Source organism: Halyomorpha halys, unplaced genomic scaffold (assembly GCF_000696795.3).
Source record: "Halyomorpha halys isolate HHAL.00 unplaced genomic scaffold, Hhal_1.1 Scaffold56.1, whole genome shotgun sequence".
NCBI lineage: Eukaryota > Metazoa > Arthropoda > Insecta > Hemiptera > Pentatomidae > Halyomorpha > Halyomorpha halys.
The window spans coordinates 1859689-1881422 of record NW_027115012.1 but is presented as its reverse complement, the minus strand read 5'-3'; the positions used below and the strand labels follow the sequence as shown (position 1 = coordinate 1881422).

The window sequence follows — 21734 nt, the reverse complement described above, 5'->3', positions numbered from 1 at the left end:
TAAATTAGATTAAATAAATAATTAAAAATAAAAAATATTTTGAAATAAATGTTTATGGACAATTTATCATCATAATCTAACATCCTTGTCACCACATAGGACTGTGGGGTTTCTGCTTAAACACCCGCCTCCAATTGTCTTTATTGTCCAATCTTCTTCTCTCTTCCCAGTTTATGTTTCTTCAACAGAAGGCTTCCTGGACATTCTGCTCCTAGGTGGTTCTGCGCCTACCTCAAGGCCACGTCCCCTCTACCTTGGCCCATAGGTCTTTCTGGCAAGGTCTTCTTGGTCTTATAAGAAAATAGCCAAACCATCTTAGTTGGGATTTCTCTATAATGCTGTGTTTGGTGTTCACCCCGAAACTGGTTTTTATTGTTGTATTTCTTACCCTGTTTTGCCTGATTCTCTCTTCCACCTTCCTTAGTCACTGCACTTCCATTGCCTGGGTTTGTCCTTAATGTTTCTATTATTGTCCAGTACTTGGAGGATTATGAGGAGTGGTGTAAATGTTGACTTATAAATCTTGATTTTTGTATCTTTCCTCAGCTCCTTTCTATTTAGGAAGGATTTATTCAAGAAAGGCTATTTCTAGTTCTAATAATGTTTTTCAGACAGTTGTAAAGGATCAAGAATTTATAAAAATTATTTTATAAATAAAAATTATATTAATTTTTTTTTTTAATAAAAGAAAGCTGTTCATTTTGTATCCTGCTAACAATTTATTTAACATAAGATACATGGCCTGCTTAGGTTCATTCTCCTGTAAGGTTATTTGTATCCAATGAGATAAATGGCCCATTTTAAAGTTATTTTATTATTGTTCATCCTTAATTCATAATAATTAAATGTTGAGAAATGGAAACCATAGTGAAGTGTGTCAGACGTGAGGTCAGATTATGGTACCTTAAAGACATTGTTTTTTTAATTTCATTTATGAAAATAAAATGTATAAACTTTAGTCCTAATTAATAATTATAGGCAAGATTATTTATCCATAATTTTAATTTATTATCAAAATTTTGGCTATCATCCCACCATAAGGAACACTATGACAGTTCAGAAAAATATAATCCTATGACAAAAATCCTGAAAATTTTAATTTACAATTGATTATGTGTAATTCATAATAACAATTTTACTCAGTCTTTATTTTGTTCTATATTTATCAAATTTTAAATACATAGATAGATATGTCAACTACTAATGTCTTTTGTTTTTAGAAAAACTATTGTTGTAATAATAATAACACCAATTGCAAATAATCCAATTTAATCTCAACTTTTTATTTTAAAACCTCGAACGTAGGACCCGAGAGGACATTATGAACGAGACAACCTGAAAATTGTTTTCACATTATTACCATATCTTCTCCTCACATAATACCAATATTTTTAAACATACCTCAGTTATTCAATTGTCACAATTAATTTTAGATGTCTTTGTTTTGCAGGCCAATTTCCCTTGTCATATTTCTTCAAAAACAAAACCTAATATCTAATTAAATCGTATAAAATGGCTATTTACTTACAAAACACACTATTTCAATACAAAAACTATCCTTCAAAAAATGTTTTTCTTTTTCTATTAACCACATTAATAATACTAACAAACAGAAAAAAATAGGAATAACATTTTGTGTTACAAAAAGCAATTATATATTTAATTGATGCTTTTTTTGTTGATACCTACAGAATGATTTAACCTTATATTCACCCAAAGTGGATCATGTATCTCATGAGATACAAACATGATAGTGGGATAATTTTTATTTTTAAAAATTTGATTGAAGTGTATTGTATTTAGGTTAATATTAAAAGGCATAAGAAAAAACTTTTTTTTTTTAATATTTTGGTTTGCTCTGGTCAAGGCTTAAACTCTGTCGAATAACTTCTGCTCATGTTTCTACCCTGAATCTGTATAACACCTGGTTTTTTAAAATCTCTTTTAACAGTTTTCTTGAGAAATTTTCAAAATTTTTCTTTTTTGACTTTGCAATCATCTTTTTTACTTTTATTAAAAATAGTAAGGCAGATATTTACCGAACGATTGGTGTATGCCTTTTTTCAGCATCATCAATAAAATATATTCCAAGATAACCTCATCCTCTTTTAGAATAACTCCCAATTGGAAAAAAACAAAACAGGAACACCCAAAATTTAATCTTCGCTTTGAAGCAGTTCACAGACAAAGCAAATGAAAAAGTAAAGAGCTCACTGTTTGTTCCATAGATTTTACAAAATTCTTTGCTAGAATTATACAGGAGGAGATTCTTAAGGCTCTAGTTGATAGAAACATCAATAATTGTTTAATCTTAGGAACATTCAATACAACAAGGAAAGCTAATTGCTTCTCAAAAGATGTTAGAACCTAGACTAGGAGGAAAAATTAGAATCAACCGCAACAGTACCCTCAAAACCTCATTGCCAAACCTGAAGAAAATGGAATATAAGTAACTATCTTATCTAGTATCGTTTGTGGGTTTATTTTAAGAATGAAAACTAGGTGTCTTGTCAGATTATCATAAGAGGCTCTGATTGACGGTAATAGTCAAAGGAATGACCCAGGCAAATCTAGGAAAAAATAAGTTAAGTTTAAATATGTCCCCAAGAGAAATCTGAATTAGAACAGGAGAGTGGATATATGCAGGATCATGCAGCTTGGTCTGGGCTGTACAGCAAAGCACTTCACATTCCGTAAGTAGTGATAATGACAGTGTTGATCTTGTGGAAACTTAAAGTTAACAAATTGTGAATTCTAAATTAAAACCAGAAACAACTGTTCTTAAATTTTAAAAATTGCCAGGCCACTGCTGATGTACGGCTGTGAAGTCTGAAGAGCGGCCTCCTTTACGAAAAGGAAAAAAAATTACAATATTTTCAAAATAAAGTCCTAAGACTCGCAGTGCATGCTCCTTGGTTCATAAGAAATAGCCAATTGCATCGGGAATTACAAATGGAGTCAATGGAGAATTACATCAAAAAACGGTTCATGAAGTTCCACTCCCAGTTTCCGACAGTTAAAGGAGCAGTGACCTACAACTTGGGAAACCCAACCTCAACTCGAAGACTGTAGCCCAGGCTGCTGCAGGACATTCTGTTATAACTTCTATATTTATTAATTCTATTATTCACACTACTTCTATTTTACTTATTATTTTTTTCAAATTAACTTCTTTTTTTTTTACCATTAGAGGGCAATTGTTTTTTTTTGTTAAGACTACAAATGTAGTTATTTTTTTTATTAATTTTACTTTTCTCTTTTATTTATAATCCTTATTTTTATTCATTTATTTTATCTTATTTTCTTTTATTATAACATTGTATATATTGTATTATATTTAGGGGTGTCTTTTGTACGAGACTATATCCCCTCCCCCATAATCAACTGTTAAAAAAAACAAAAAAAACAAGGGTTTCATCAACCATATAAGACCCACCAGGCCGATCTGGTATTAAATGAAAAAAAAAACAAATTGTGAACCTTTGATCTAGAGCAGTGGTTCCCAACAGGTCGGCTGTTACAGCCTGCCCAGTTCGTCATTGGAAGGAATGACCACAGCACAAGTAAAAAATTTTCCAAATAAATAAAATTTGTAAAGCAATGTGCATCGAATGAAAACAGTGAGTATATTTGATGACTACAGTTTTTAATTAATGATTCTTAAGAAGTTGAAATAATTATTTTTATAATATATATTGAAAAATATTTTAAACAGCATATCTATGACATATCTTATTATGAGTCTAGTTTAGGGATAATTTTGGTTTACCAATAATCAATTTATTAAATCATAGAATGAATTAACAAATTATTTATTGGTAAACCAAAATTTTGTCACTTTTGTGCTTATGTTTTGTAACTTACATATTACTAGTCATTGATTTTTAGTATGTTTTTTTTTAATAAAGCATCTTTTGTTAGATTCATGTGTGTATATCTTTTCCAACTAATTTTTTTTTTTTCTGCTCCAGCTATAATCCAGGTACCTCTATAACAGGGGTGGTTTAGTTCTATTTAAGCTTATGCTTTTTGGAGGACTCCCCTCAGAAAACTGAGGTTATTCACAATATTAAAAGTTTTCATTAGAACTATTTTAATTTGCCCTTAACACTTTCCCAACTGTTTTATATTGTTTCCTAATAATAATTCTTCAATTAAGAAAAATAATTCAACTTCTTTTTTTTAATATATTCATATTTCTTGCAAGGAGGTAGTTATGTGTTTAGTGCCTCTAATATAGGACTATATTAATGTTATGTGTGAACTTTTGTTGGGTTTAAATTATTTTTATATTGTATAAAGGTAGAAAACAATTAATGGAAAAAACACTTAATGATATTTTATTTTAAATAACAAAAAACGTCACAACGAAATATAATTATTAAGTACATATATTAAGTATACATCGAATGACTAGAACAAATCTTAGATTTAAAGGAAACATATTTATTTCTCTATTTGGTTTTCATACCTATATACATGAAGTATAACTAACTATTAGACAGAAGTAATAACTAAAAGTGGACGGTAGGTATCTTAAAACTAAAAAAAAACTATTCCAATCAATTTGATTATTCTTGCCATTCACATAATACTATTTTTAAAAGGAAAAAAATCTTAAAATTATTCAATAAATAAAGCAATACAATAATAAATAAGCAGTAAAAAAATATATAAAAAAAATATTTCACGTTAAAACAGAAAGGAACCTTTTACATAAATAGTTTTGTAATAACGTTTATAATACTTGGGTATTAAATTATTATCAATTAACATTTATAATACTTGGATATCGATACTGGAATCAGGAGTTGAGCTGGTGAAGGGCAAAAACTTCATTCCTAAAAAAAAAAAAACAAGTTGATGAATTAATAGAAGTGATTTTTAAAATATTAGATGTAAAGACTATAATTCAAAATAATAAAACTAGTTTATCCCTGCCAGAACTCTCACTTTAGGTATATTTCCTTCTTCTCTTTAACTCATTCATAATATATCATGCTCACTCTTATAAACAATATAATATTATCAAGAAACTATTTAACTCACACAAAATTTGTAAAGCTGGATACTTAATAAAGACTATGTTTAGGTCACATTTTATGTAATAAGTAGCCCCACTTAAAAATACCACTTCAGGTTATGATATTTTTATTGAGAACCCAAGGGTCTGAATAATTTGAAACATGAAAATTGGAAATCTGTTCTTAAAAAAAATTTTTACATATTGAGATAAGCACAGACTAAATATATATATATTTTTTTTTCAATATTTTGAGTTTAAATTGTTCTAAATTTTTGGAATATCACTTCATAATTTGAGAAATTAACTAAGAATTAGTTAAACTTTAACTCAAAGTATTTTTCTATAAGCACAGATGGACAGACTAAACAAATTTGATGCAAACATTTTCAGGACCTTGACTTCTTACAAAACATTTATGCTATCTAGTTGGATAATTCAGGCTATCCATAATAAAAATCAGCCGAGCCGTTCAGCTCAATTGTTGCATAAATATCCCATGGCAACCATCCCATGGCTCCTTTGAATGAGATTTGGTCCACATCTAATTCGAGTGCTATCTCAAAAATGGTTCATTTTTTAGCCTTAAAACACAGGGTCCAACTTATATCATTTGTAGTAACATTCTTGGTTATTGATGTTCATGCCAAAATCTTTAAAACCCAGTTTGAATCGTCTCGATCCGCTGAACTACCTCTATCAGAGTTTTGAAACCACTCACTTATTTGAATAACTTTTATTAAAGTTTCATTAAGAATCAAAATTGAGATTCATTACTTTACCATAAAATTCTCTTTCTTTGATACATTATTCCTCAAAATTTATCGCTCTTGAGAGTTGAAAAATGGATCAATAGTACTGTAATATGTATTACATATATCTACGATAATACAGTTTTATAATAATACTTACAGGCTGATCATTTGCAGCCCAAAAGTATGGCGGCCATTGTATAACTGGTCTCTCTTGTCCTATGCTGTCGTCATCTTCATGGGCTATGCTCTGAAGAAGTCTGTCGATGAGAGCACCTGATGATGACCTCCTTTTCCTCCCACTGTAATTTCATATTATTTATTTTACAAAAATGAAGTACAGTGGTGTTTTTTAAAAAATATATATATATTATTATTATTAAAACTATTATTTATAAATTAGGTACAATATGTTTAATAGTATTGTTTTCCTTCATAAACTGAGCTTACATAGTTCTTTGAAAGTAGCAAAACATATGTTACTATCAGAATGATAGCCTACTTAGATTTAAGCGAAAATATCTAGTTAATTTTTTATGTTTGTTTTATAATTATTTATGTTACTTTAGTATAACAAAAGACTGTTTTTTATAACTAAGTATGATCTATGGTTATTAATTTGAATCCGTAAAACAAAATTTGAATATTGAAGATTTGATAATTTTCATCTGTGTATTAAACATTATCATTCATAAATATTAGAATCAAATTGTAAATTAAATCTCTCCATAATAAAAAAAATACATTCTTGCATTTCTTAATAATTGGTGTGAATGTGTGAACTTGCGACCTGATTCTGTGACATTTGTTTTGGAATACTTGTAGTTTTTTAAAGTTTGTTGTAAGAATTTTATGATAGGTCATTGTACTGATTTCTTGGGGGAGGGGATAGTTTTGATTTTTTATTAAAATATGGAAACATTTTGAATATTATTTTCCTTGCCTTTTATAATTTGAAATAATATGATTGAATAACAATTTATTGTCTAATGTGACTCATAAGGCATTTATTTGGCAAAAGGGATAGGAGAATTAGTTAAAACACATGTCATATATAAATCGAAAATACTCCATTTCCTCCAATTACTGCATGTACTAACCCTTCCCTTGTTTAAAACCCTTCTATTTAACTACCTTTTACTGCACTAATATAATCCATTGTTATAATAGTACAGATAATTTGTAACTACATTTATGTTTTTGTTTTTCATGTATAGTCTGTTAGTTTTTAAATTTATTTATTTATCTTCTTCTCTGTATCTAAAATTATTTATATAAAATTTTAATATAAGTTATAATTATTTATGGCCACACTGTTTTTAGCCAATTTATACTATTTTAAAATTAAAATTACCTTGTAATTGTTCTAAAGGGACCTAGTCTCAGAATAATAAACCATTTTCCATTTTCAAAATAAATAGTAATAAAACGCAATATAAATAACTATTAAATTACTAATTATATTTTTATTATAAATTGTATGAAAGTGGTTAGATACTTACGCTTTGATTGGGTCGACGCTGCCATATCCATACGGTATAGTTTTGATGTTTCCTTTCATGTTCGACAGGGCCACCAGTGTTTCAAGCTCTGCGAGCCGTTGATCCGAAACTCTTTTTTGCCTGGAACAAAATATTTTTTGTAAAGATAATTGAAGAGGCACATTCCGCAGCACAATGTGGAACAAGACTGATTTTATTTTTAATTATCTGATTCTATCACGAGCAAACGTTGTGTAATTTTGAGATAACGATCTGTTACTATTCGTACAATCTATTGTCGCATGCAGTAGCCTTTAGCTATATATATTTTTTTCCGGGAATCTATCTTAATCATATTCGATAATCTTGCTACTTCATCTTTTAAAATAATTCTTGATAATTATCTAAAAAAAATCGTTATATCGTGAGATGCGTTTTTATTAATTTTTTTCAGTAAAGTACAACAAATCCGGTCCTACCAGATGGGTTCTACCGGTTGGTGCCAAAATAACATAAAAAATTAATGAACCTAAAATTAAATATTTGTTTAAGATACTTTTAATTGGTGGTGCCTTGTGGAGGCGGAAACGGCTTATAAACTTAAGTTATACAATTTTGAAATTATTTCTAGATATAAAACTAATAATTTAATTTATATAATACAGCTATAATAAAAAATGAAATATAGGAGATTTGAAAAAGGCAACTAATCGAAGGATAATAATAAAATCTTATATAATATAATAATATATTTAATTTTGCATTATTGGTATTATATAATAATATCTAACTATAATAATAACTTTAATATTAAATAATAACATTAACTTTTACTTGAGTAAGAAGGGGGATCGTAGATTGATTTACGTATTGTATGGAAATCAACCTAAATTTCAACATATAGTGTTATGTCACGATATAGATGAAATTGACTAAGCACAACCGGGAAGAAGATTTACAAAAGGGACCGTAAAAATTCATATTCAGATACATTCATTTGTTTAAATGAGTTTTATACGTAAACAATACGTTATATAAAGGTCATTTACGCTATGTAAAGGTTACCGTTGCGAAAATTCATTGTAAAAAGACATTTTTTTTATTAAAGAGAGAATTTTATGTCTGTAATATTGAAGTTTATTCGTTGTATACAGGTATATTACATTAATTGGGTTTTTAAAAAAAATCTTCATAAATAGCTTTCGAAGGGATTTTAAAAATCTGATGCGATTCGTGTATCACATAACTTCACCTCCCTGGAAGGCACAACCATAAATTTGTATCTTTTGTTGCTTAAAAATTCGTATTTTAGGGTTTTTCGAGGTGTGAATTTTGAATATCAATTTTTTTTTTTCCTGCCAAGAATACTACAGTAGGGAGAAATGTGACATTATCTCGATTATCTATGATTTCCAGCCTTCTAACAATGCAAAATGGTTAATTATTTCAAAATTAACAGTACTTTAGATGAAGATTATATAAAAATTTATAACATCCCGGGCATATATCCTACTTTGAGCCAGGATCTTTATACATACACACTCTCTGGTAATTTCGACTTCGTCATTGGTCTCCCTTACTGCATATTCCATTTATTTAGGTAAATGAAGATAAAAATTATCAATAGAAATTTAGAGTTTATTATTTTTAAATCTATTCCCCGAAATGAGGTTCTTAGAACTCTCTATTTCCTTGAGATAAAAGAATAAGTAAATTGTTATGTGAGATATTTTTTGTAAGTAAACATGCCTTTTCCTTTCACAAAATATCTTCTTATCTCTTGGGTTCAACCCATTTTGTAAAGGCCTGCAATAGGAATCGAGAGGTTCCTTTCAGAAAAGCGTATTGATTTCGAGATTGAATTAAAGAGAAGAGATAAAGAACTTCATAGAAATAAATTAATGAATGGATGAATTTGATAAGGTCTCATTCAGTTATAGGTTTCTTAATTCCTATTCCTCTTTTGTATAGATTCCATTTGAATTCCGTTGGGGTTCTCGTAAAAATAAACAGAAAAAAAAATTTGAAAAGGAACTAAATTAATTTTTTTTAAATCAAATTTTTGCGAATTAAGAATAGTTTCGTGTTTTTCTTTAATTTTTTTTTTAGTACTATTTTAATTTTTTTTATTCACTGATCCTTCTCCTGGCTCTAGTAAAAGTTAATATATTATTACATAATACTAAAGTTATTATTATAATTATATAATATCAATAATATAAAATTTAATATATTACTAATATTATATAAGATTGAATTATTATTCTATTATTAATTGCCTTCTTCTATTATTATTATTGTTTCAAATAATAATTAAGCAAATTATTAGCTTTATCTCTTGAAATAATTTCAAAATTGTATAATTTTAGCTTATGAGCATTTGTTGCCTCCACAACGCCACAATAATTAAAAGTATTTCAATCAAATATTTCAATTCATGTTCATTATTTTCGTATTTTATTTTGGCACCGACCGATGGATTTTACTATCTGGTCACGTTTGTTATGATTTACTAAGTAAATAAACAAAAATAAATAAGAGATCGTAACTTTGAAGATGGATTTATACAGGAGATAATATCTCTAATAACACTTGTTACTAACAATGCAATGTCCTACAAAAACGTTTGTGAGATTTGATTTCATTTACAATTTGTTTAAAATATTATTAACATAACGCTACTGATCGTTGTAAACTGTAGATATAAAAATTTTAATAACATACTAATAAAAATGTTATTAGTAATATCGCGGTGTAAACTGCTTTAGAAGCGCCCTGTATACCATCTGTACTGCCCGGCTTTGAATAAGAAATCGATTTAGGAAAATTTAATTTTCTTTGAGTCAGGTTGTCGTCATTCAGTGGAAAATATTTTTCTGTATGGGATATTCACTATCTGGATTTATGTTTTCAATTTATATATTTCTTATATCTGAAAAAAAATTATAACTTTTGTTTTTATCACTTTTTATCCGATGGATTCCATTTAATACGATTTTTCTCTACTGCATTATAAATTATTTAACTTTAAATAATGCGAATCTTTAAATTTTGACATAAAGGAAAATATTGAAATGAATGTTTCCGAAGAAATTAAAACAAAACATAACTCAAAATGAAATGAGGAGTATTTTATCAAAATTAAATAAATCCACTTTTAGCATGCATTATTAAAAATAATTATAATTGTTGTAACACCTATACCTCTGGGTAAAATTTAAATTTTGAAATTAACTAAATAAGGTTTTTTTTTTATAGGATTTTAATATATAAAAAATAATTTTTGTATTGAGAAGTGGATACTCCTTTTGAATACTCGTCAAATGTTAATAAACGATGTAATGTGTCTAAAAATTAAGTAATAATATTTAAATAACGAACATTTATGAAGTGTATTATAATGATGTGTAAATAATATATATCATTAAAATCACGTGGCGAAAAACTAATTTAAAAATTTAATTTAGTTTTAGTTGAATATTTTTCTTAATGGATTTTAAAAAATTCGTGTTGCCATCTCTGTTTTATTTTAACTTTTACACAGTCAAGTGGTAGTCTCTTTATTGGGAAAAAAATTAATTTAGTTAAAATATGTTCGCACCCCCTTTCAAAACCTTTCATCCAATTGGATTGAAGTACATTTAAAATATTGCCGACGATTGTTTTTTATTTAATAAAATTTTGTATTATTTAATTAATTTGTATTTCCTGAAACGGTAGTATTATTTTCTTCATTATAATCGATGCAATTCCAAATTTTAAATTTTGTTGATACTATAACATTTTAAATTAATGAATGTTCCAATAGTATATCATTTTCATATATAGTTGAATATTTAAGTACACTTACAGGACCTATTCATGAGCTATTTAGCTAGTTATACATGTATAATAAATCATATAACATAGCCTTAGTTATTTATTTTTAATTAGATTCAAAAAAATATTTATCAAAATTATCACTACTTTTTTTTGTAGATCGTTCCTGATGAATTCTTTGAAGAAAGTATAGTTTTTGAGGTAGGTGGAATTTTTTAGTATCTAGGAACAAAATGCTTTTGTATTTCTTTATTCTTCGCTTGAAAAAATTCCTTAAGTACCGAAAGACCGGCCAGTGTATGTTCGTGTTATTATCTTGGTCATTAACTAAAAGAAAACTTACTTAATTTCTGCGGTAATGCTTTCGTTTTTCCTATATGCGTGTTCCTCTCATATAAAAACCGCTAAACGGTTCATGAAATAAAACTTATTTATTTTTTCTGCAGTTAGATGAAAATTATTAATTAGAATGGATTTTAAGTTCATAATTCCAATACTTATGTCTTAATTTTTTTTTTTTAAATTGCCAAACATTATATCTTATTTATTTTATTTGTTTACGATTCCTAATTTATTTAAAAAAGAGAGCTTTTTTCTATAGACGAAAAATTATTAAATAAATGCTGTTTAATTTTTACAAAAGGCCATCAATGACTATTTTGTAGTTTACCAAACTCAGGCATTAATATGATTTATATTTAGTACAAATTACTTCTGGGACAGTGTTCAAATACCAGAAAACCTACTTCAAAAAGACTTTTTTTCTTATTCGTGAATAAAATGAAAAATCTTAAAATTTTTCTACTTGACGTATTATTAAATCGAAGTACTCCTCTGAAATCGAATAAATTTTTAATTTACCGTTTGAAGACCAAGGATTTTAAAAACAATAGTACTTGATATATGAAATCATAGAAAGTAATAGAGAGTTTTTAAAAATAAATCTGTGAACTATGAATGATTTATTTAAAATGTTATGTTATGATTAATACTTTTCAAGTAGTTATTAAAATATTTTAAAATTCTTGAACTGAAATATTTGAACAAGCAATTGATTTACCACTAAGCTACAGAATTTATCAGCCCAATCCACGAGGGACATTCAGATGATATATTTCTTCTGATGAAACATTTTGAAGATGATACACGGTTCCTCTGAGATCCCTTGCAACACTCCATTTGTATTCACGTTACCGGGATACAAGTTGTTAGTGAATAATGCTTTTCTCAGCAAGAAGAACCATTTATTCCGCGGCTGTTAACATCTTGGGAACTCAATTTTCGAATTTTGCTGTATCTTTTGTTGTTTTTTTATTCACACCAGAGGGAAAGAGAGGATGGTGTAGTATATAAATCGTTGAAGCCCCGAGGAAGAATTTTCGATTTAGTGAACATGAGGGGACACTTTGGAAACGGTCATCACTCAATCGGTTTAAGGCTTCTACTAGGGATCTTTTTTTTTTTTCTTTATTCGCTTAACCATTACAGAGGTTCAGAAGTGGTTCCATTCACGCTTCGGAAGTTAATGAAGATGTAACGTGTGACGTTTTAAGGATATAGGACACATACCGCTCTCTTAGATGAATTTTTCGAATCCATTTTTAAACCAAAAATATAACTTAGTTATAACTAAAGGCCGGTTTTAGATAGTTTAATCGAGCAATATTTAAAAAAAGACTGAAATTGAAAAATGGATTAATCGTTTTTGAGTCAGGCCGAACATATAGGCACAAGACTTAGTTATTTGAACTCAGGGAATCTAAAAACATACTTCTTGGACCTTTAAATCTTTAACGAATGCAGTACACACGCTTATTATAAAATGCCTATTTAGACATTTAAAAGTCGATTTGATAACTATCAAAGGGGTACCCTCTGCAAATTAAATGAGGCCCTTTGCAAATTACTTTTAACCCTTTACAGATTAAATGTGGGTGTCTATTTAAATGTGTATTGAAACCTTTCCCAAACACATTTAATTCTTTCAAACTCGATTAAAACTTGTTTTAAATTATTTATTATTTATTTCAAAATTTTTAATATGCCTGAATTTTTTAATTGAATAACGTATTACTTAACTTATTCTTAGAAATATTATAAATTCCTATCACACAATTGTTGATTTTCAGTATATGATTTTCTTAAGAAAGTAGGCAGTAGGTAAAAAAAAAATATTATATATATTAAATTTTAAAACAAACACAAGAAATCTGAACCTACATACACTATGCAAAGATTTTAATCAAAATTAATTTATTGAAAATATGGAATAAAATTTATGTTGTTGACTATATTAACCTCTCGATGTGATTTGTAATAATAAAATAAATAGGAAATTTAAACAAAATAAATAAATCACATGCCTGAACTGGGTGTGGGGAAGGTTACTAATATTGTTGTAATAGGTATAATAGTGTAAATTGACTGTTTTAATAGTTTTAATGTTAATGTGAAGAATTGACAAAATAGGTAATTAGACATAAACTAAGGATTGCGTATCAATAAATTTATATGATTCCTTTATGTTTAATCTCTATTAGAGTAATTTTGGACTGAAATTATTGACCCAGGGGGAATAGCCTGCATAAAGTTTTTTAATTGATGTGGTTCTAAATTTGTATTTAAGGTATGATAATTTATTAATAATATGTTTTTTTTTAAATTCTTAAGAATCATATGTGTAATAAAAGCTGTTTTATGATCGATTGTCCTTGAGGATGGCAAAATGGTCGAAAAGTTGGACTTATAAAGAAATATAGATTGTTTTGAGACTTAAATTGGATAAAATAAATTATGTTAGTGTTTATAGCTGTGTATTATAGCAACACAAAATATTTGGGTAGCAATCCATACTTTCAGATAAAGCATTTCTCTTCTTTTCAAAATAGATTTAGAGTTATTCTTTATGATATACACGCAATTTGATTTAAAATTTTTGTAAATACTTTTCAAATTTTTTTTTATTATGTTGTATCTACTTATTAAATAGCTACGATTGGTAAAGTTCATAATTAAATTCGTTCAAACCACTTGTGCGTTGAGGATCTGACCAAGACGAATCTATTTCGAATGTTGAAAATTGAACTCGGTTTGGTTACCGACCGAACGTTCAAAATGGCCGCCAATCGGGCTCTAACCGCGCCTTGCAATTAACTTACCTATCTGTCACTCCAAAATGTCGATACATGCTTCATTCTTTTTCATCACTACAGATTTTGGAATATAAAAGTACCTAATTCGAAATGGGATGCATGTTGAGCTATCGAGAATTTCATGATTTAAAAAATTAATAGTTATAAATTTGTTTAGGTCATAAGAATGTGAATTATTTAATAGTTTTCAAAAAGGTAACAATTATTAACTGACGATATTAATATTAACCATGTGTGATGGCAGCCTTACTTACTGAAGTAAGAAAGAGAAAATTATAGCTTAATAAGGCCATCCTTCCCCGCCGGACCCGCCCCACTAAGACCCCAGGGAGCGACGATCCTATATTACTTTTTGAAATATTATTATAAGGATTATAATTATTATTATAAGGATAACAATTATTAACTGACGATATTAATATTAACCATGTGGGATGGCAGCCTTACTTACTGAAGTAAGGAAGAGAAAATTATAGCTTAATAAGGCCATCCTTCCCAGCCGGACCAACCCCACTAAGACCCCAGGGAGCGACGATCCTATATTACTTTTTGAAATATTTGCTTAAAACGTTAAGAAAATAGATCACCTATTTATTAAAAATTATATATCTTAGAAAGTTGGTTAGCGTGTTTTACTTGAATATGTTTTAGTTGATGATTTTGGAATCGAAATAAAATCTAACACCTTTTTTATAGAGTATAAAGGAACTATTTCGTTTACGTTTCTTTGTGTTGAAATCGTTTAGATAATTAAATTAAAAAGATTTGAAGTATATTATTAGAGATTGCAAAAAAAATGATAACGTATCCAGCAATTTAAGAAACAGCTGCTGATTCTAAAAAAATTTATATTGTAAATTAAAAATAATTATATTGTTGTAATTTTCTTAAATATTTCAAAATGGAAAAAAAAAGTTTAATTTTTTTACTTTTCGGATATAAATTTCAATGACTTTAATTCACTGTCGCCTTCCGGCTCCCCCTCTATCACACTTTACGGGCCAATCTTTTTTTTGTTAAAACTAAAAAAAATAATCATAAATAAGATGCTATAGACTTTAAATCAAATCGACTTAAAGATTACTCAGAAAGAAACCCTAGATATGTTTTTAATTGCACGGCTGCTGAAGGCCAGCGAATCAGAGACAAATTAATGCCTGATTTCACACTTTACTTAATTTATTACTTGGAAGTTAATTGGGTAAAGTTAATGATTGCAGTTGGCTTTTTTTTTATTCGTTTGACGTAATTTTCCCCCTATTAGGAAAGGAGTGATTTTTTAAATTAATTGCTACAGCTCTCTTAATTTACAATCTATTTAATTTTTATGTAAAATTAAAGGGTAATAATTGACAATGTTTAATATTTTCTGACGATTAAAAAAAAGATAATTTAAAATTTGTTACCAACTTATTTTAAAAAATAAAGTTTATGCCAAAAGTATGAATGACCTAAATTTCATAAAATTTTAGAATTGATATGTGTTTTCATAAATGAATGTTCTGCATAACAGCTCAGAAAAAAACAATAAATAAATAAAGACTTCTACTTATAAAGAATACTGCCAATAGTATTTATGGAAACATATATTTTTTTCTCAATCATTTAGCTTGAGGAAGAAGAACATTAAATTGATATTGAATAATTATAAACGAAGAAAATTAACTCAAATTTATTAGTAACATGTGATGATTCCGAGATGGATGTGTTCAAAATGATGTATTATACTAACTTTATTTTCGGAAAGATTCCTAATTGACCGCGTGTATTAATAAATGAAATTTGGTGCGGGTGCGATCAATGTGGCATATTTTATTGTCAATTTAAAAAATAAAATTTGTTTATGTCAGTGATCAACAAAGCTTTAAGACAAGTCGAAAACAATTGATTTGATAATTTTTTTTTTCTTTTTCTTAATTATTATTTAAAAACTCACTTAATCAAGTTTTTTCTAATTAGGGATGCTAATGTCCTTTTAATGCATATTATTTCTACCTAGTGCTTAGTACTGGCTTAAACTCAAGTTTAAGTTATTTAGCTTTTACTTTAATCCTCTGTACTTATAAATTTTGTCAGAAGTTTCTTGATAAAACTCGCAATATTATCTTTGTATTAAGCCTGTGCTCGATTGAAAAATATTTTCAGGTAAAGTGGAAGTGCAAAACTAAAGGAATTAATCCTCAATGCTCAAGCTTCATTCTAAGATTTTAGTAGATGGATTAATTAGATTGTAGACAACAGGGAAATTAAAATATATTGATTGTATGATATTTATCCAACGACATAAATAAGCGGAATTTCTTTAATTATCTTTTTAATGATCCTTTTTTTTGTTAGCTAAATACATTAATATTTCATCAGAATTAATAAATGTTTAATTAAGGCCAGTAAGAATTCAGACGACCTTACAGTTTAGAGCCCATAAAGTATGGCAATCTCCAACAACAATATAATTTGACATTACAATCGTAAAAATGAGAGAATATAATTTATTAATATCGGCTATTTCAATATAATTTTCTGTTCAACTATAATTAACAGTTTTGACTCGGAATTTAAATTTTTTCGGAAATTATTTGATTCGGTTAAGTAGTTAAGGTTTTATTGATTTTATAAACATTTATTTCTAATACGTCTAAGAATTTTTAAGTTATTAATTTTTTTTTTGGCAGATGAAGAACATCTCAAAAAGTAATTGTCTGACTTTGTTGAAATTTTCACACTAACATAAAACAAATCAATATATAGCCTAAGTCTTTTTAATTACAAAAAAATTATATTTACAAAAAAAACAAAAAAATGATTTGTACAAAAATATAGAAATGTATAGAAGAAGGTATTCATTTTTAAAATAATTTTTGAAATCAAGAAAATAGTAGTTTATGTTATGTGAATTTCACATATTACATTATCATTTACATTACCAGAAGAAATCTACTTTCATTTATATCTATGTATGTATATCAATTCGATATTTCATTTGTCATCTTTCATGATAGAAAAAAAAAAAAAAATTTTTTTAGTTGGATCTTGCCGCTACATACATTAATACATTATTCTTTCAAATTATCTATAATCGATTACAATGTTTTACCTCAGAACTTCTAGTACACCTTTTTTTTTAATTTTCTGAAAAAGAAATTGATGGCGTTATAAATAGCGTTAGGTTAGTGTACCACGTGGCCTGGGAACTCATCTGACGCAACAACTGCCCTGACTGCGTACTCAGTACGTTTGTGGGTACGCTGGAGCGCCTTTTATCTCCCGGGCATGCGTTCGATGTCAAGATCTTTAAAATCGATTGTGATATCGATTATCAGGCGGTTCCCATTCATCCTTCCCTAATCTTTATAAACGACTGTTCTACAACAATCAGTGTCTTTCCTACTACAAAGGGAACGGAAACAAATCTGACGTAATCGTTTTTTGAACCTATCTCTAGAACCAAACATGGTAATCTGGTCTTAATCATGTAAATATTTTTGTATACAACAACAGTATAGTTTACAATGACAGTCCTATATAATTAGGTATGTTTTGTGATCTCTATTCTTATACTATTTTTATAGCGTGTTGGAATTATGATTTCTATGTGGTCATTTTTGCATTCCCTTGAAAATGGATCACGCAGATTTCAGCCTCTGTGTCGTGTTATTTTATCTGAAGGGGATTCTCCTCATTAAGACTGATAATTGTGGAGGCGATGTTGAATTCCTTAATATTATATTAAGGAATTAAATATTATAATATATAAATAATATTATTTATATAATTAAATAATATATATATATATATTTATAAAATATATAAATAATATTATATTAAGGAATTATTTGTATTCATTGGAAAAATACGATGATAAATATGAATTTAACTCCTCCCGCTCCAAAAAAAAAAAAATTAACATTTCAAATTTCTAATAAATCTTAGTATAACGTTAAATAAAAATACTTTAATATTTACTTGATACCTGTCTACGTTGAAAAAAAAAATTACTCAAGTAAAACTTCCACTTTGTACCAATTCTTTAAAAAAATCATTCAAATTGTAGTAAACATTATTCAGAAATATAAAGAAAAAGTCCATTTATAGAATTATTTTCGTTTTTCTTTACAATCAATTTCATATTTATTTTTCAATAATGACGCAAAATTTGATGTTTATTAATAAAATTATTCAATTTAAAAAAATAAAAGAGAATACTTCTTATAAATTTTTATTCTTTTTAAAGATATTGCTCTTTAGTCTGAAGTGGTTTTAATTGTTTTTAAAGTTAATAATTAGTCAAGGCGCTTAAATGCTGTAATAAAGGTGAAATGAGCCGAGAAAGCATATAAAAATTAATTACTATTTTTTAAAAATGAATTCTTAACTTAGTAAAAAAAGTAATTATATTACTTTACTTCATTTCTGAGAAAATGTAATAATCATATTTAAAATGAAATTTTCATATAGTTTGTTAATTTGGAAGTGAACAATTTTTTTTTTTTTAATTTTATAAATTTTGTAAACAAAAAATACATAATAGGTTTTTTATATATATTTATACCATGCACTTATAAAAAATCTATACAAAAAAAAAAGCCTAATATAATTTTCATATTTAAGATACTTAGGCCAGTTATAAATATTTAAATTTTCAAAAGCAATCTAATAATAAACCACTATAAAATAAAAATTACCATATAACATAAATTTAAACATTGAAGCTTATTTCTATTTTTCAACCACCAATATATAATTTAACATAATTAAAAAATAGTAAGTTTTTTATTGATAACGTAAGTTAAAGGAAGTTCGTTTAAAATGTTCATTATTAATATCATTATAATATAAAAATAAATGATAAATACATAAATAAATCATTTTTATATTTTATTAAATAGAAAGTTAAAGTAAGATTTGAATATAATGTTTTTAACGGATTTTCTCAAAGAAATTAGCTTTATTTCATATATGTTTTTTTTTTTTTATTATTATCATTGAATTCCGAATCCAAATAGAATTTGTAGAGTAAATAAATAAATAAAATAAATACATCTACAAAAGTAAAGGTTTTTTTTTGACAAGTAAAAATTCTTTAGATCAACATATTCAGTGTATTTAAAAATTAAACAAACTGTTATTTAATTATTATTACTGAACTTTTTCCTAAATTAAAATATTATATTTCCTATTAAATAGGAATTAAATAAAAATTTAGCTTATTTATATGAGATAATAATTTCAATTGTTTAATGATAATTTTCCAACAGTGGGGGAATTAAGTTTTGGTGTAATATTCCTCAATGTGCAGTTACAGGTTCATTCTGTTAATGAGTTTTGAAGTATTTTGATGAGTTAGTATAAAGGTATTGGGTTTCTAAATAAATGAAACTGGAGCGAATATTTAATTAATATTTTAATTTTGTTTCCAAATATGTCAGAATTTTGTTTTCACCATTTTTTTTTTTAAATGTTGGATTTGTTTTACCGACTGAACTCGAGACATATACTATACTGGAAGTACTGTACAATATATTGTAACTATGTTTCGCTATTTTGTTTTTCAAGATGAGGTATTTTTACCCCATTGATCTTTAAATATACACTATATTGGAAATACTATACACTAAATTCGCTTTTTTTTTGTAAAGTTGGAATTTTCTTCACCGATTGATCTGGAAATATGGACTATATTTAAATATTATGTTCGTAATTTAAAAAAATGCCGAATTTCATTTTTCATCGATTGATCTGTAGATATACACCGTATTGGAAGTACTATACACTATATTTCGTTTTCTTTTTTTAAAGATGGGATTATTTTTTTTTACCGATTTATCTGTAAATGCATACTATATTGTAAGTACTATATACTATATTATTTGTTTACAATACCTGAACCTGTAGCCGTGAGCTATGGCAGCAGCCAAAAGCAGGATGATAAGCCTGGACAGCATGTTGACGACGATCTGATCCAAAGCCAGCCCCCGCTCGCCTTTTATAGCGACTCCTCCCACTCCTCCAACTCGACCAATGGTTGATGCAACACTTACTCCTGCCTCTTCTTCGTCTTCTCTTTTGGCCACTCCTCTGTTCCCCGTCGTTCCTAGAGGGGGGATTCCAGGAACGAGGGTGCAAGCCTCCAGCGTGTTCCAGACCTGTCGAAACTAGGCCTCGTCTCGCGTTAACTGGGATCCCAGCGGTATTTGTGAATGGGTCCCATTCAGTCGATTGACCGTGTTCGGAAATTTCAATGCGAGTGAAATATTTTATCTTTTATTCTTTTCATGCTAAAATGTCTAATAAAAAAAAAAAAAAATGCGTTCTTCATATTTATATATATTAACTCATTAACGTCCGTAATATAATTAAAATTCATTCAACCGTAATAAAAATCCATGCTTGATTTTTTTTAAACTCTTATTATTTTTTTTTTTTTTTAGATAAAATTTTTTATTTCATGAATATAAAATTTATTATAAATACTGTGTTATTATACATTTCATACTGTATTACTTCGGTAAAAACCCTTAATTAATTTTTCTTCCCTACTTATTACATATGAACTATGTTTTGCAATTACTAAAAAATAAAATGAAAAAAAATAATCAAAAAGTTTTGAAATAAAAAAAAAAGTAAAATTTTTCTAAAAATTTTTACAGCTATATATTTTCGCTTTTGTTTATATTAAAGGGTTGTTTTCGTATAATTTCTTATTTCGGTTAGTAACGGGTTCTAAGAGCTAGGGGAAGATTAAAAGAAATTATGAATGACTTTGTATACGTGTTCATCCACGGTGTCTGTATTTAGTTCTTTGCGAACATAATTATTCTTGTGTAATTTGAAAAGTTTTAATGATTCTTCGGCATTCGTTTTGGAATATTTATGGTGTATTTAATTATTAGTGGTTTATTGTGAATGAATAACTACCGAGTGCATAGTTTGTTGTACTTCACCATTTCTACTGGATAGGTAGGATTTTGTTTTCCATCCATAGTAGTACTGTATCTACAATTGTTTAAGAATCATTTACATTAAATACGTATTTTGATGATAAAAAAAATCAGAAAAAAATTTGTACGTTCATTAATCAATTCAGAATTTTCCAACATTTCAAGATTTAAAAATAACTTTTATTTTTCAATCAAGATCCAGAAAAAATATATATAAAGATTTTTGTACCAAAATTAAATAAAAGTTATGATATATCGGGAGCATAACACTTTTTTTTTTAAATAGCTGAGCTGATAGAAAACTAGCCAAGTTCCTTCTCTTTTAATGATCCACCATTATAAAAGTTAGACACATGTTGATCTTTGTGGATGATGCATGTTATTTTCCCTTCTAGTTTTAATAGCATATAAAGTTGGCTGTTACTGAACATGATTCTTCAATGTTGAAGCTGTTTTCCAATTTGTATGCTATATATATAAAATATGCAGTAAAAAATATACAATAAGATAGCTATAACATATTTATATACTCTCAAATGATTCTGAATAAAGAAAGAAATACAAAAAAC

The 21734-nt window shown here is 27.3% G+C and overlaps 2 protein-coding genes across 2 annotated transcripts in view; one reads left to right on the top strand and one right to left on the bottom strand.

Moving 5' to 3' along the window:
* The window catches only part of LOC106692425 (odorant receptor 85b), a 259507-nt gene that overhangs the window by 3764 nt on the left and 234009 nt on the right, over positions 1–21734 (top strand). Inside the window, exon 3 of the mRNA XM_067052112.1 lies at positions 11235–11276. The gene's annotated coding sequence lies outside the window, so the exon portion shown is untranslated. The remainder of the gene's footprint in view (positions 1–11234; positions 11277–21734) is intronic.
* On the bottom strand, positions 4323–20253 carry LOC106692427 (uncharacterized). Its single transcript, XM_014438375.3, has 4 exons — positions 20108–20253; positions 7278–7397; positions 5936–6077; positions 4323–4841 (listed from the first exon to the last, which is right to left on the bottom strand). The coding sequence occupies exons 1-4, from the start codon at positions 20167–20169 to the stop codon at positions 4836–4838; spliced, it is 330 nt and encodes a 109-aa protein (XP_014293861.1). The 5' UTR covers positions 20170–20253; the 3' UTR covers positions 4323–4835.